At 39.9% G+C, this 16,399-nt stretch overlaps 1 protein-coding gene across 1 annotated transcript in view; it reads right to left on the bottom strand.

The window, feature by feature from the left end:
- Window positions 1-16,399, bottom strand: part of LOC126253150 (MAPK regulated corepressor interacting protein 2-like) — a 61,261-nt gene that overhangs the window by 32,134 nt on the left and 12,728 nt on the right. Inside the window, exons 2-5 of the mRNA XM_049954295.1 lie at window positions 13,912-14,082; window positions 10,790-10,902; window positions 10,645-10,707; window positions 10,512-10,565 (exon numbers count right to left, since the gene is read on the bottom strand). Coding sequence (XP_049810252.1) covers window positions 10,512-10,565; window positions 10,645-10,707; window positions 10,790-10,902; window positions 13,912-14,082 — 401 coding nt within the window. The remainder of the gene's footprint in view (window positions 1-10,511; window positions 10,566-10,644; window positions 10,708-10,789; window positions 10,903-13,911; window positions 14,083-16,399) is intronic.

Raw genomic sequence — 16,399 nt, 5'->3', positions numbered from 1 at the left:
ACCTGTGTTGAAAATGATGACATCCACCAGATGTTGAAACTGATGACACCAAGTGTGTAGTCTGGATGTTAACAAGATAATGAAGTATTGCTGATTATGTGCTGCAGAAGCAGCCTCTTTTAATCCTTGGGTGCCTCTTCCTTCTCGGCAGCAGACCTGGTACTCTGTCCTACGTTTGTGTCCCATTACCATGCTTGGCTCACAGTGCTCTGTCCAGGAAATCCACTTTTCCGATGACCATGTTACTGCTTGTTCATTGGTTTTCTATTCTTTTATTATGGTCTATATTTTTGCTGTTTTTAATCAGACAGAGGATGTGACCTCACACTTCATTGAAGCAGTACCCTAGGACACGATTTACAAGGATTTCAATATACTGATATTTTGTGCAACATTATTCCATGGTTCAGAATATTTTACCTTGTACGGAATCTGGTAAACTTCCAGCTTGCAGAGGAGAAAATCGTCTTTCAATTGGGCCAGAAGAGATCTAATTTTGGGAGGTGGGCAGAATATGCATTGCACTGAGACTCCTCCATAATGTGGTTGACCCTTCTTGACAGTGCACCAAGGCAGTCTTTCTCAACTTCTCTGGCTCTTCCAGGTCTTGTTCCAACAACTGAACAGGACAGAGTAGAGAATTTGCACAGTTGCTGTTCAGTATAATCACAGCTGCAGAATTCTGTTGTCAGATGTTCTAGTCCAGTTGTTAAGCTTTCACTGACATTCACTAATGTCTTTCTTCAGGGCTCCAAAAATATGGAAATCACATAGGGAGAGATCAGGAGTGTGAAAGGGCTTTCCAGCAAATCTTCTGCAGCCTATTCAAAGTAACTTTGGCAACATGTGGGCCCTTACACATACTCCATACAGTCCCAATATCTCCCCATGTGATTTCCATATTTTTGCAGCAATGAAGAAAGACATCTATAACCTTTGATTTACTTTGCATGAAGAGGTGCATGTCTGGGTACAACCATAGTTCCAGATACAACTGCAGAAATGTTTCCACAAAGGCACTGAATGTCTTGTCTCTCAGTGGGATACATGTATTGACAGTTATGGGAATTACTTTTGAAATAATAAACAGTTTAATTACCTTTTTCCTTCTGTCTAAGTTTCATTTGATTGCCCCCTTATAGGTTAGTAACAACAGAGGAGATAGTGGCTTCCCATGGCTGCCCCCCTTTTCAGTTCACAGTAGTCACTACCAAACAGAAACTAAATAGAGGTGGGTGTTCATTCTCTTCCATGAAGTCTCCTTCTAATAGCAATATGGTTGCATTGCCTTTCCTGAAAGGATTATGGTGTTCTAATCTTCCCTAAGATGCCACAAGGCTGACCTTCCTTTTCTTGATTTTCTATTTCTGCAGTCAGGCACATGTGATGAAACCATATGTCTCATCTGATGTCCTCAGGTGCTTCAGAAAAGAAACATAGTAGCAGCTTGTTACACTGCATTTATGAAACAGCAGATGGTCATTGCATTCAATACAAGGGCAAAACTGAGACCCTTTTTTAAGAATTACTGAATAGAGATATGTCACTCTCAGGTAGCAAAGTTCAGCATTGTACTCCTCGGTTTCCTTAACTATATGATCTCCAGTAATCTACAGAAAGTTACTGCGGCCTCCTTATTGGTTACTCAGTTTTGAATAATGTGATGCTGTCCCATCAATTCCCATGAGATAGGACTGACTCTACTGGCCAGGTAAAGATGCATTTTGAGCAGTTCCCTGAATTTCCCTCTCTACCCAATGCCAAATTCACTCCAAGCTTAATCCCCATTGCTGCTGGTGTGCTATTTTTTCAAAGGTCACCACAACTTGTTCATTATGATAGTAACTGTGAATCACAGTAGACAAAACTATTTTTGCCCCCTTGTATAGGGTTCAGAGTGGAGCTGTGTATTCCGGTGCAAAGCATCCATGTTGTGGATATAAGCAGATATTAGTAAAAGGGAGTTATCAGGAGAAAGAAAACTAGCATTCTATGGATCGGAGCATGGAATGTCAGATCCCTTAATCGGGGAGGTACATTAGAAAATGAAATAGGGGTAATGCAGGAGTAGGTTTAATAACGAATAAAAAAAATAGGAGTGCGGGAAAGCTACTACGAACACCATAGTGAACACATTATTGTGGCCAAGATAGACAAGAAGCCCATGCCTACTTGAGTAGTACAAGTTTATATGCCAACTAGCTCTGCAGAAGATGAAGAAATTGATGAAATGTATGATGAGATGTTGTTGTGGTCTTCAGTCCTGAGACTGGTTTGATGCAGCTCTCCATGCTACTCTATCCTGTGCAAGCTTCTTCATCTCCCAGTACCTACTGCAACCTACATCCTTCTGAATCTGCTTAGTGTATTCATCTCTTTGTCTCCCCCTACGATTTTTACCCTCCACGCTGCCCTCCAATACTAAATTGGTGATCCCTTGATGCCTCAGAACATGTCCTACCAACCGATCCCTTCTTCTGGTCAAGTTGTGCCACAAACTCCTCTTCTCCCCAATCCTATTCAGTACCTCCTCATTAGTTATGTGATCTACCCATCTAATCTTCAGCATTCTTCTGTAGCACCACATTTCGAAAGCTTCTATTCTCTTCTTGTCCAAACTATTTACCGTCCATGTTTCACTTCCATACATGGCTACACTCCATACAAATACTTTCAGAAATGACTTCCTGACACTTAAATCTATACTCGATGTTAACAAATTTCTCTTCTTCAGAAACGATTTCCTTGCCATTGCCAGTCTACATTTTATATCCTCTCTACTTCGACCATCATCAGTTATTTTGCTCCCCAAATAGCAAAACTCCTTTACTACTTTAAGTGTCTCATTTCCTAATCTAATACCCTCAACATCACCCGACTTAATTCGACTACATTCCATTATCCTCTTTTTGCTTTTGTTGATGTTCATCTTATATCCTCCCTTCAAGACACCATCCATTCCGTTCAACTGCTCTTCCAAGTCCTTTGCTGTCTCTGACAGAATTACAATGTCATCGGCGAACCTCGAGTTTTTATTTCTTCTCCATGGATTTTAATACCTACTCCGAATTTTTCATTTGTTTCCTTTACTGCTTGCTCAATATACAGATTGAATAACATCGGGGAGATGCTACAACCCTGTCTCACTCCTTTCCCAACCACTGCTCCCCTTTCATGTCCCTCGACTCTTATAACTGCCATCTGGTTTCTGTACAAATTGTAAATAGCCTTTCGCTCCCTGTATTTTACCCCTGCCACCTTTAGAATTTGAAAGAGAGTATTCCAGTCAACATTGTCAAAAGCTTTCTCTAAGTCTACAAATGCTAGAAACGTAGGTTTGCCTTTCCTTAATCTTTCTTCTAAGATAAGTCGTAAGGTCAGTATTGCCTCAAGTGTTCCAGTATTTCTACGGAATCCAAACTGATCTTCCCTGAGGTCAGCTTCTACTAGTTTTTCCATTCGTCTGTAAAGAATTCGAGTTAGTATTTTGCAGCTGTGGCTTATTAAACTGATTGTTCGGTAATTCTCACATCTGTCAACACCTGCTTTCTTTGGGATTGGAATTATTATATTCTTCTTGAAGTCTGAGGGTATTTCGCCTGTTTCATACATCTTGCTCACCAGATGGTAGAGTTTTGTCAGGACTGGCTCTCCCAAGGCCGTCAGTAGTTCCAATGGAATGTTGTCTACTCCGGGGGCCTTGTTTCGACTCAGGTCTTTCAGTGCTCTGTCAAACTCTTCACACAGTATCGTATCTCCCATTTCATCTTCATCTACATCCTCTTCCATTTCCATAATATTGTCCTCAAGTACATCGCCCTTGTATAGACCCTCTATATACTCCTTCCACCTTTCTGCTTTCCCTTCTTTGCTTAGAACTGGGTTTCCATCTGAGCTCTTGATGTTCATACAAGTGGTTCTCTTATCTCCAAAGGTCTCTTTAATTTTCCTGTAGGCAGTATCTATCTTACCCCTAGTGAGATAAGCCTCTACATCCTTACATTTGTCCTCTAGCCATCCCTGCTTAGCCATTTTGCACTTCCCGTCGATCTCATTTTTGAGACATTTGTATTCCTTTTTGCCGGCTTCATTTACTGCATTTTTATATTTTCTCCTTTCATCAATTAAATTCAATATTTCTTCTGTTACCCAAGGATTTCTACTAGCCCTCGTCTTTTTACCTACTTGATCCTCTGCTGCCTTCACTACTTCATCCCTCAAAGCTACCCATTCTTCTTCTACTGTATTTCTTTCCCCCATTCCTGTCAATTGTTCCCTTATGCTCTCCCTGAAACTCTGTACAACCTCTGGTTTACTCAGTTTATCCAGGTCCCATCTCCTTAAATTCCCACTTTTTTGCAGTTTCTTCAATTTTAATCTACAGGTCATAACCAATAGATTGTGGTCAGAGTCCACATCTGCCCCTGGAAATGTCTTACAATTTAAAACCTGGTTCCTAAATCTCTGTCTTACCATTATATAATCTATCTGATACCTTTTAGTATCTCCAGGGTTCTTCCAGGTATACAACCTTCTATCATGATTCTTAAACCAAGTGTTAGCTATGATTAAGTTGTGCTCTGTGCAAAATTCTACCAGGCGACTTCCTCTTTCATTTCTTAGCCCCAATCCATATTCACCTACTACGTTTCCTTCTCTCCCTTTTCCTACACTCTAATTCCAGTCACCCATGACTATTAAATTTTCGTCTCCCTTCACTATCTGAATAATTTCTTTTATTTCATCATACATTTCTTCAATTTCTTCATCATCTGCAGAGCTAGTTGGCATATAAACTTGTACTACTGTAGTAGCTGTGGGCTTCGTTTCTATCTTGGCCACAATAATGCGTTCACTATGCCGTTTGTAGTAGCTTACCCGCATTCCTATTTTCCTATTCATTATTAAACCTACTCCTGCATTACCCCTATTTGACTTTGTGTTTATAACCCTGTAGTCACCTGACCAGAAGTCTTGTTCCTCCTGCCACCGAACTTCACTAATTCCCACTATATCTAACTGTAACCTATCCATTTCCAAATTTTCTAACCTACCTGCCCGATTAAGGGACCTGACATTCCACGCTCCGATCCGTAGAATGCCAGTTTTCTTTCTCCTGATAACGACATATCCTCTTGAGTAGTCCCCGCCCGGAGATCCGAATGGGGGACTATTTTACCTCCGGAATATTTTACCCAAGAGGACGCCATCATCATTTAATCATACAGTAAAGCTGCATTAAGCTGCATTAAATTCAATATTTCTTCTGTTACCCAAGGATTTCTACTAGCCCTCGTCTTTTTACCTACTTGATCCTCTGCTGCCTTCACTACTTCATCCCTCAAAGCTACCCATTCTTCTTCTACTGTATTTCTTTCCCCCATTCCTGTCAATTGTTCCCTTATGCTCTCCCTGAAACTCTGTACAACCTCTGGTTTACTCAGTTTATCCAGGTCCCATCTCCTTAAATTCCCACTTTTTTGCAGTTTCTTCAATTTTAATCTACAGGTCATAACCAATAGATTGTGGTCAGAGTCCACATCTGCCCCTGGAAATGTCTTACAATTTAAAACCTGGTTCCTAAATCTCTGTCTTACCATTATATAATCTATCTGATACCTTTTAGTATCTCCAGGGTTCTTCCAGGTATACAACCTTCTATCATGATTCTTAAACCAAGTGTTAGCTATGATTAAGTTGTGCTCTGTGCAAAATTCTACCAGGCGACTTCCTCTTTCATTTCTTAGCCCCAATCCATATTCACCTACTACGTTTCCTTCTCTCCCTTTTCCTACACTCTAATTCCAGTCACCCATGACTATTAAATTTTCGTCTCCCTTCACTATCTGAATAATTTCTTTTATTTCATCATACATTTCTTCAATTTCTTCATCATCTGCAGAGCTAGTTGGCATATAAACTTGTACTACTGTAGTAGCTGTGGGCTTCGTTTCTATCTTGGCCACAATAATGCGTTCACTATGCCGTTTGTAGTAGCTTACCCGCATTCCTATTTTCCTATTCATTATTAAACCTACTCCTGCATTACCCCTATTTGACTTTGTGTTTATAACCCTGTAGTCACCTGACCAGAAGTCTTGTTCCTCCTGCCACCGAACTTCACTAATTCCCACTATATCTAACTGTAACCTATCCATTTCCAAATTTTCTAACCTACCTGCCCGATTAAGGGACCTGACATTCCACGCTCCGATCCGTAGAATGCCAGTTTTCTTTCTCCTGATAACGACATATCCTCTTGAGTAGTCCCCGCCCGGAGATCCGAATGGGGGACTATTTTACCTCCGGAATATTTTACCCAAGAGGACGCCATCATCATTTAATCATACAGTAAAGCTGCATTTCCTCGGGAAAAATTACGGCCGTAGTTTCCCCTTGCTTTCAGCTGTTCGCAGTACCAGCACAGCAAGGCCGTTTTGGTTATTGTTACAAGGCCAGATCAGTCAATCATCCAGACTGTTGCCCTTGCAACTACTGAAAAGGCTGCTGCCCCTCTTCAGGAACCACACGTTTGTCTGGCCTCTCAACAGATACCCCTCCGTTGTGGTTGTACCTACGGTACGGCTATCTGTACCGCTGAGGCACGCAAGCCTCCCCACCAACGGCAAGGTCCATGGTTCATGGGGGGGAAATGTTGAGATAAAAGAAATTATTCAGGTAGTGAAGGGAGACGAAAATTTAATAGTCATGGGTGACTGGAATTCGAGAGTAGGAAAAGGGAGAGAAGGAAACATAGAAGGTGAATATGGATTGGGGGTAAGAGATGAAAGAGGAAGGCGTCTGGCAGAATTTTGCACAGAGCACAACTTAATCATAGCTAACACTTGGTTCAAGAATCATAAAAGAAGGCTGTATACATGGAAGAAGCCTGGAGATACTAGAAGGTTTCAGACAGATTATATAATAAGACAGAGATTTAGGAACCAGGTTTTATATTGTAAGACATTTCCAGGGGCAGATGTGGACTCTGACCACAATCTATTGGTTATGAAATGTAGATTAAAACTGAAGAAACTGCAAAAAAGTGGGAATTTAAGGAGATGGGACCTGGATAAACTGAGTAAACCAGAGGTTGTACAGAGTTTCAGGAAGAGCATAAGGGAACAATTGTCACAAATGGGGGAAAGAAATACAGCAGAAGAAGAATGGGTAGCTTTGAGGGATGAAGTAGTGAAGGCAGCAGAGGATCAAGTATGTAAAAAGATGAGGGCTAGCAGAAATCCTTGGGTAGCAGAAGAAATACTGATTTTAATTGATGAAAGGAGAAAATATAAAAATGCAGTAAATGAAGCCGGCAAAAAGGAATACCAATGTCTCAATAATGAGATCGACAGAAAGTGCAAAATGGCTAAGCAGGGATGGCTAGAGGACAAATGTAAGGCTGTAGAGGCTTATCTCACTAGGGGTGAGATAGATACTGCCTACAGGAAAATTAAAGAGACCTTTGGAAAAAAGAGAACCACTTGTATGAATTTCAAGAGCTCAGATGGAAACCCAGTTCTAAGCAAAGAAGGGAAAGCAGAAAGGTGAAAGGTGAAAGGAGTATATAGAGGGTCTATACAAGGGCGATGTACTTGAGAACAATATTATGGAAATGGAAGGGGATGTATATGAAGATAAAATGAGAGATACAATACTGTGTGAAGAGTTTGACAGAGCACTGAAAGACCTGAGTTGAAACAAGGCCCCGAGAGTGGACAACATTCCATTAGAACTACTGACGGCCTTGGAAAAGCCAGTCCTGACAAAACTCCACCATCTGGTGAGCAAGATGTATGAGACAGGCACTTCAAGAAGAATATAATAATTCCAATCCCAAAGAAAGCAGGTGTTGACAGATGTGAAAATTACCAAACTATCAGTTTAATAAGTCACAGCTGCAAAATACTAATGCGAATTCTTTACAGACGAATGGAAAAACTTGTAGAAGCCGACCTTGGGGAGCGAAAGGCTATTTACAATATGTATAGAAACCAGATGGCAGTTAGAAGAGTCGAGGGACATGAAAGGGAAGCAGTGGTTGGGAAGGGAGTGAGACAGGGTTGTAGCATCTCCCCGATGTTATTCAATCTGTATATTGAGCAAGCAGTAAAGGAAACAAAAGAAAAATTCAGAGTAGGTATTAAAATCCATGGAGAAGAAATAAAAACTTTGAGGTTCGCCGATGACATTGTAATTCTGTCAGAGACAGCAAAGGACTTGGAAGAGCAGTTGAATGGAATGGACAGTGTCTTGAAAGGAGGATATAAGATGAACATCAACAAAAGCAAAAAGAGGATAATGGAATGTAGTTGAATTAAGTCGGGTGATGCTGAGGGAATTAGATTAGGAAATGAGAGACTTAAAGTAGTAACGGACTTTTGCTATTTGGGGAGCAAAATAACTGATGATGGTCGAAGTAGAGAGGATATAAAATGTAGACCGGCAACAGCATGGAAAGCGTTTCCAAAGAAGAGAAATTTGTTAACATCGAGTATAGATTTTAGTGTCAGGAAGTCATTTCTGAAAGTATTTGTATGGAGTGTAGCCATGTATGGAAGTGAAACATGGACGATAAATAGTTTGAACAAGATAAGAATAAGAATAGAAGCTTTCGAAATGTGGTGCTACAGAAGAACGCTGAAGATTAGATGGGTAGATCACATAACTAATAAGGAGGTATTCAACAGAACTGGGTTGGGGGGGGGGGGGGGGGAAGAGGAGTTTGTGGCACAACTTGACAAGAAGAAGGGACTGGTTGGTAGGACATGTTCTGAGGCATCAAGGGATCACCAATTTAGTATTGGAGGACAGCGTGGAGGGTAAAAATCATAGAGGGAGACCAAGAGATGGATACACTAAGCAGATTCAGAAGGATGTAGGTTGCAGTAAGTACTGGGAGATGAAGAAGCTTGCACAGGATAGAGTAGCATGGAGAGCTGCATCAAACCAGTCTCAGTCCTAAAGACCACAACAACAACTGTAGAAAGGATGGGAACTGCACAATAGCATTCCCAAAATTTACTGGATTGCAACACACAAAAAAGGAACCCTTACCAAATCCAAAGAAAATTATGAACATACGTCATTAGACACCCATGAAAGTCATCTAATTATCTAGATTCAAGGACAAAATTCCTCTTGGCACCATCAAAGTAGGAGTGAGCATTGTAAAGTTGTGTGACAAAAACTAGTGTACTGGGGAGAGGTATCTGCTAACAATACGCAATGAAGCACCAAAGAAACTGGTATACGCATGCATATTCAAATACAGAGATATGTAAACAGACAGAATACAGCGCTGCAGTTGGCAACACCTACATAAGACAAGTGTCTGGTGCAGTTGTTAGATTGGCTGCTGCTTCTACAATGGCAGGTTATCAAGATTTAAGCGAGTTTGAACATGGTGTTATAGTTTGCGCACGAGCTATGGGACACAGCATCTCCAAGGTAGCGATGAAGTGGGGATTTTCTCGTATGACCATTTCACAAATGTACTGTGAAAATCAGGAATCTGCTAAAATATCAAATTTCTGACATTGATGTGGTCAAAAATATATCCTGCAAGAACGGGACTAATGATGACTGAAGAGAATCTTTCAGTGTGACACAACTGCAACCCTTCCGCAAATTGCTGCAGATTTCGATGTTGGGCCATCAACAAGTGTCAGCATATGAACCATTCAATGAAACATCACCAATACGTGCTTTCGTAGCCAAAGGTCCACTTGTGTACCCTTGATGATTGCACAACACAAAGCTTTATGCCTCACCTGGGCCCGCCAACACCGACATTGGACTGCTGAGGACTGGAAACATGTTACATGGTCGGACGAGTCTCATTTCAAATTGTATCGAACAGACAGACAAGTACTAGTATGGAGATAACCTCATGAATCCACGAACCCTGCATATCAGCAGGGCACTTTTCAAGCTTATGGAGGCTGTGTAAAGGTGTATGTGTGTGTGTGGGGGGGGGGGGGTGCAGTTGAAGTGATATGTGACCCTGATATGTCTAGATACAACTGACAGGTGACAAGTACATAAGTATCCATTCATGTCCATTGTGCATTCCGATAGACTTGGGCAATTCCAGCAAGACACTGCAAAACCCCACATGTCCCGAATTGCTACAGAGTGACTCCAGGAACATTCTACTGAGTTTAAACACTTCCTTTGGCCACCAAACTTCCCAGACATGAACATTATTGAGCATATCTGCGATGCTTTGCAACATGCTGTTCAGAAGAAATCTCCACCCCCCCTCATACTCTTACAGGTTTATGGACAGCCCTGCAGGATTCATTGTGTCAATTCCCTCCAGCACTACTTCACACATTAGGTGAGTCCATGCCACATCATTTTACGGAACTTCTGTATGCTCAGGGTGTACCAGTTTCTTTGGTTCTTCAGTGTATGTTTATAAAAAATTAATCTATAACAGAAGATACGTAACAGCTTTCTTCAAAGCTTTAGTTTTCCTTTTGATTTATTAGCTACATTTATCATACCTTTCAACTGAGGATTTGTATCTTGTTCTGCATAATAAAGAACACAAGGACCTCCTAAAACATAAAACATCAAAAGCTGTAAGAAAAGTAGCTCACACACAGTTATGTAAACACCAATTCAGAATTCAGTTACCTTTCCCATTTTCAGATCCATTTTGACTAAAGTTTTCTAGTTCTCTTGTGACTTTGTTCCACGCTACAACAGAAATGTAAAATTGGGTGAAACTGACATGATGTACAATAAACTATAAGTAATACTGAATCATAAACAGACTTACAGTCACATATGTATTTAATTAAATCATCGTGTTGTGGAGTAGTTATATCTGGCTGCATTCGCTGACTATTTGGTCTCTTCCCATTCAGTGACTGCATCTGAGGTCTTGGTAAACTGAAAAGCAGTTTTATATTACTTAATACTATGTACGGAAACCATTACAGCAAAGAACAATAAATAAATGTGAGTCAGTGAGGGTGGGGGAGATCTCACACACTATAATCTGTGTCTACTGAAAGAGGCAATTTCATAAGCTCAAAAAGCTCAGAAGCAGCATTTGACTTTGGATTAAACAGTATGTATACTTCATTTCTTCAATAAGGTAACTACTTCTGTTTTCTCATACCACTGTTTGTATTTCATTAGGATTTTACTTAATCATATTAATACACATTTACTTTACCTATTCTCATATTCTGCATGACCTGCATAACCAGAAAAGTTTCAGGAAGAAGAAGATTCTAATGTTCATAAAAAGTCTACCAATCCTGACACACTGAGGCACAAAAAGTTATCCTATATCCCACTAATGACTCACACATTACAAAAATAAGTTTGGTCAGAGAAATGCAGAGCGTTGAGATGTAAATTGTCTAGAACAACTATGCATATCTATAATAACTATAGGCCTAAAACCAGACAACATGAGGTACTCAAGGTTACAAATGATGTTAAAAGACTCTCAAAATTATAAATCAGCTATCACGACACTAGCTACAGTGACCACATGGCTTTACGATTCATTTTCATTTCCTGTACTATAATGATCTAAGAATGCTAGGAGAAGAACATGTGACTATCTTCTCATACTATACGGCAAACCAATATGTAAGATAACGATTTTATTCAAAACATGATTAAAAACAGTTCTTCCTTGAAAACACAAATCATCATAAAAGGCACTGAGAATGGCAAAACTGATTGTGTATCTTTCCTATGTGCCTTTTTTTCTTTTGTTTGTTTTGTAATATTTTTGAAATTTATTTACTTTCCAACAACTTGTGGTAAAACATTATTCCTTTCAATTCAGTGAAATATTTTTGAGATTTGTTTACCTCCTATCACCTTGTTATAAAATATGAGTCTGTTCAGTTCAATAAAATGTTACCAAAATCACTTAGTTTAAATTACTGTTCAGCTGTTTCATTTGCAAAACTGACACCAGTCATAAAAAACAGAGTTTGACAACAGTGAATACAAATAAATAGCACATTACAGTAAATGGCTCTAAAATACTTCGAGAACTCCAGTACACAATGGAAAGACTGAGTCATAAAACATTTTCATTCAATTTTGAAAATATGAGGTTTAGAATTCAGATTTTTCAGTTCTGCTAGAAGTCTACTGAAAATTAAACCTGCAGGAGAGTGTACACATTCCCGTTCAGTTGTTGAAGTAGTGCTGTCGATAATAGTTCCCTGCTGAGTGTGTACAGAGTGAGTATTGCAGTCCCTCCTTAATGAATTCATATAATTAACCATAAATACCTAATGGGTATATGTGTACAGGAATGGCTGAGTTAGCATTTCGAGGCACTTCAAAATCAATTTGCATGAACTTCACAAACTGACACCAAGAACCATTTGGGTATAATAGAGTGAAAGTAAATAATATAAACAAGCTTTTACATTTCTGTGAAAGTGGAGATTATTCCTTTAGTGAAAACATCAACATTAAGCTTCTGTACCAGATGCTGAATGTGATACTTTCAGGAATTCCATCTATACTCGGTCATACAAATTTAAACATTTGGCTTTAGTGGTTATTTGATTACTAGCATTGTACAGGGTGTACATAAAGTCCAGGAACACTTTCAATTATTTATTGCACAAGAACTAAACATTGTACAGATGTCAAACATATAGCATTTTGAAGAGAAACTCTGAAAGCTTTGCATGGCTTTGTCAACTGTGGCAGTCGCTTCCCGTATTCTCTCCCTAATCTCTGCTACATTGTGTGGTAGAGGTGGTACATACACCAGATCTTTAATGTGTCCCCACAGAAAAAAGTCACACAGAGTGAGATCTGATGATGGGGGATGCCATTTCATGAAATAGCTGTCCCCTTCTGTAGCACCATCGATGAGGCAGCTCTGTGTTCAGGTACCCATGAACTTCACGATGTAAATGGGGTGGAGCCCAATTCTGCTGAAAGATGAATGGAGAGTCCAATTGCATTTGAGGCATCAGCCATTGCTGCAACATGTCCAAGTAGGGATATCCAGTGACTGTGCTCTCGACGAAGAAGAATGGCCCGTACAGTTTTCGACATGACAAGGCACAAAAAATATTTACCTTTCGGGATCACACTCAAGATCAATGCATTCGTGTGGATGCTTTGTACCTCACATTCGACAATTATGTCTGTTCACGTTACCATTAGTGTGAAAAGTGGCTTTGTTGCTAAAAATTAAGTGATCAACAATGCCATCCCCATCCTCATTCAATTGTTGCAACTGCGAACAAAACTCAAAATGCCTGTCTTTGTTGTCATCATTGAGCTTCTGCACTAGCTCCAATTTGAATGGTTTCATAGAAAGATTCTGTTGCAGGACTTTCCACACTGTCATGGAAGCCATTCCGAGTTCACAGGATGCACGTTGCACCGATTCCTTTGCACTGCTTATAAATGTTTCTCCTGAGCGCTCCACATTCACTTCCCTCACACTGGGACGTCCGCTTCTCTTTGCCAGGCACAAGCAACCCTTCAATAATGAATTTGTTGTGCCAATGGTAAATGGCCTTCCTTGTTGGTAGCTTCTTACCGTACTTGGTTCTAAACATCCATTGAACAGCTGTAGCACACTTGTTTTTGCCGAACTCCAACACATAGAAAGCTCGCTCCGCACATGAACTCACCATGTTTCGACTAGTCCTGACTATTGACAAATTACCAAATTACACTGTGGCGGTACACATGAAAAAAAAAATTAAATAAATAAATAAATAAATAAATAGATAAACCCTTTCAGGGTATCTCTTCAAAATGACTTATGTATGATATCTGTACAATGTTTGGTTCTTGTACAATAAATAATTGGAAGTGTTCCCAGACTTTATGTACACTCGTATTAACCAGTGAACTGGGTGTGAACAATGCATCTTTTAGTTTGATGTGACTTACTTGAAGTTAACAAGGGTTCTTTGGTTTCTCTTCTTCTTTGTATAGGTTGTCTTTCTAGCAAGATGTCCTGTGCTAAGAACTAAAACATCCAACTTGTCTTTCCGTTTCAATACTCCAACATCTACACTGCTTTCTTCCATCACATCCTTCTCAAGTTTCTTGTTCAGCACACTGGAGGGATTTAACTTTAATTTAGCTCACAATGTTTCATTTAAAGTGAGTGAGAGAGAGAGAGAGAGAGAGAGAAAGAGAGAGAGAGAGGGGGGGGGAGGAGGGAGAGGGGGGAGTGTGTGTGTGTGTGTGTGTGTGTGTGTGTGTGTGTGTGTGTGTGTGTGTGTGTGTGTGTGTGGAGGGAGAGATATTTTTCTTAGCTGAAGTAAATATGTAAAATTTGTGTGTATTCCTCAACATCACACAATTACAAGATTTCACTCTCAAATCAGTGACACTTGTTTAAAATATTGTCAGGTCCATCTTTTCTAGAGCACAATAGTTTCACCAATATTTTTTTCACTATTCCTTATTATAAATGAAATGCATAGTTTGGGGAAAAAGAATTGTCACGTCCCTGTCATTTTTAAGAGGGAAATTTGGTTTAGTTAGTAACATGATTCAGTCAAATCAAACTGAATTCCTGGTAAATCTTCTGAGGGTACTGGCCCTTCCAAATGTATTCATCTCTTCGTAACTTATATTGCATTGACATACCACCTCTTCAATTATTTTTTCAATTATTTCTGATTAAATAGCTGCATGTGCACCAAAATCAAACATACAACATACACATTTGTCACAACTCTTAATACCCACAGGTTCCTTAAGATAGCTTATGGAAACATCCAATTTAAAGCAGATCAATCATCAAATTCAGTAACAGTTTTTGGTAGTTATGTGGTGCTGTCACAGTTTGACAATATCCATCGTAAGGATATATCCATCATAAGGATCAAGTTCAAAATCACGGACCAAAACTCTTCTACTGGGCTGTCATTGTACTTCACTGAAATGTGAAAATTTAATTTCCTTTGATTATTAAAATTTGAAATGACGTATCTGTATAAATTTTTAATTGGTCAGTTCATCCTATGGTAACTCTCCTAAGAATCGTTTTCCTCCCCATGCACTGTAATCTCCAACATCTTATCAATGTTTTCTTCTTTGCTGACTTATACCTCATATATGCACCAGAAATTACTTGAAATCTGCTCCCCAGATCACTAACACTGATTAAAACAGTGATTAAAATCATTAGTCACTTACTTCATACTACCCTCTTAATTCTTCTTTTACAATGAGCACATCATGTGTTTAGAGAAAAGTGTACAGAGGCATGACTTTCACTACAAAAGGAACACAGTTCACTTGCGGTGGCACAAAGATCTCACGATGCATATGTGGATAAAGAGGAGTTACCTATACCAGTCTTATGTAGCTACATCTATACTCTGAAAACAACTATGATGAGCATGGCAGAGTAAATATCCTGGTGTATCCTGCAATGATTTTAAGGTTATTGCTGTACAGCCCTCCAAAAAGTAGTTGCATGTGTTCAGATCTGGAGAATATGGGAGCCAATCAAGGGCCACACGAGTGGCCTCTGGGTGCCCCAGAGCCAGAATGCAGTCCACAAAGTGCTCCTCCAGGAAATCAAACATTCTCCCACTTCAATGGGGTCGAGCTCCATCTTGCATGAACCACATCTTGTCAAAATCAGTCACTTTGGATAATGGGGATGAAATCATCTTCCAAAACCTTCATGTACCATTTGATAGTCACCATGCCATCAAGGAATGTCACACTGATTATTCCATGACTGGACACTGCACAGCACACAGTCACTCATTGAGGGTGAAGATTTCAATAGCAAAATGTGGATTCTCAGTCCACCAAATGCACCAATTTTGCTTATTTATGAATCCGTCCAAATGAAAGAGGGCTTCGTCACTAAACCAAAAAATCATATTCACATCAAAGTCATGGTCAATTCAGTGGACAACAGTGTTGGCGAAACATAACCACTGTCCCACGGCCCCATAACCACTGTTCCATTGCCCTGGGGCTTAATGGCTGATGGGTTTGAATTTTGTATGGGAACAGATGCAGGTCTTCAACAACAGGGACTCCTGGTTGATTTCCACCTGCTGTGCAGCTTGTCTGATTGATTTCCTGAGGCTGGTTTGAAACCTAACTTGTCTTCGATGTTTTCAAGTGTTTTCATCCTTTTTGGACAATCAACATTGCCATCACTGTCATCGTCAACACTATCCGTTCTCTCAAACTTTCAAATCAAATTCTTGATTGTTAGCACACTTGGACCAGTTGTCTTCAGCTTGAACTCAGATGCAAACTTCCTTTGAGCCACAGTTGGGCTGTTATGGCTCACATAGTAGGCCTTCATAAGCACTGTACACTCAGGCACGCTGTACCGTGACCTTTCAGATGCAAATGGTTGACAACAACAAGATGCGTGCACACACGCATAATAATT

Source organism: Schistocerca nitens, chromosome 4 (genome assembly GCF_023898315.1).
Source record: "Schistocerca nitens isolate TAMUIC-IGC-003100 chromosome 4, iqSchNite1.1, whole genome shotgun sequence".
Classification (NCBI taxonomy): Eukaryota; Metazoa; Arthropoda; class Insecta; order Orthoptera; family Acrididae; genus Schistocerca; species Schistocerca nitens.
The sequence above is the reverse complement of the archived record's forward strand: the minus strand, read 5'-3'. Positions and strand labels throughout refer to the sequence as shown.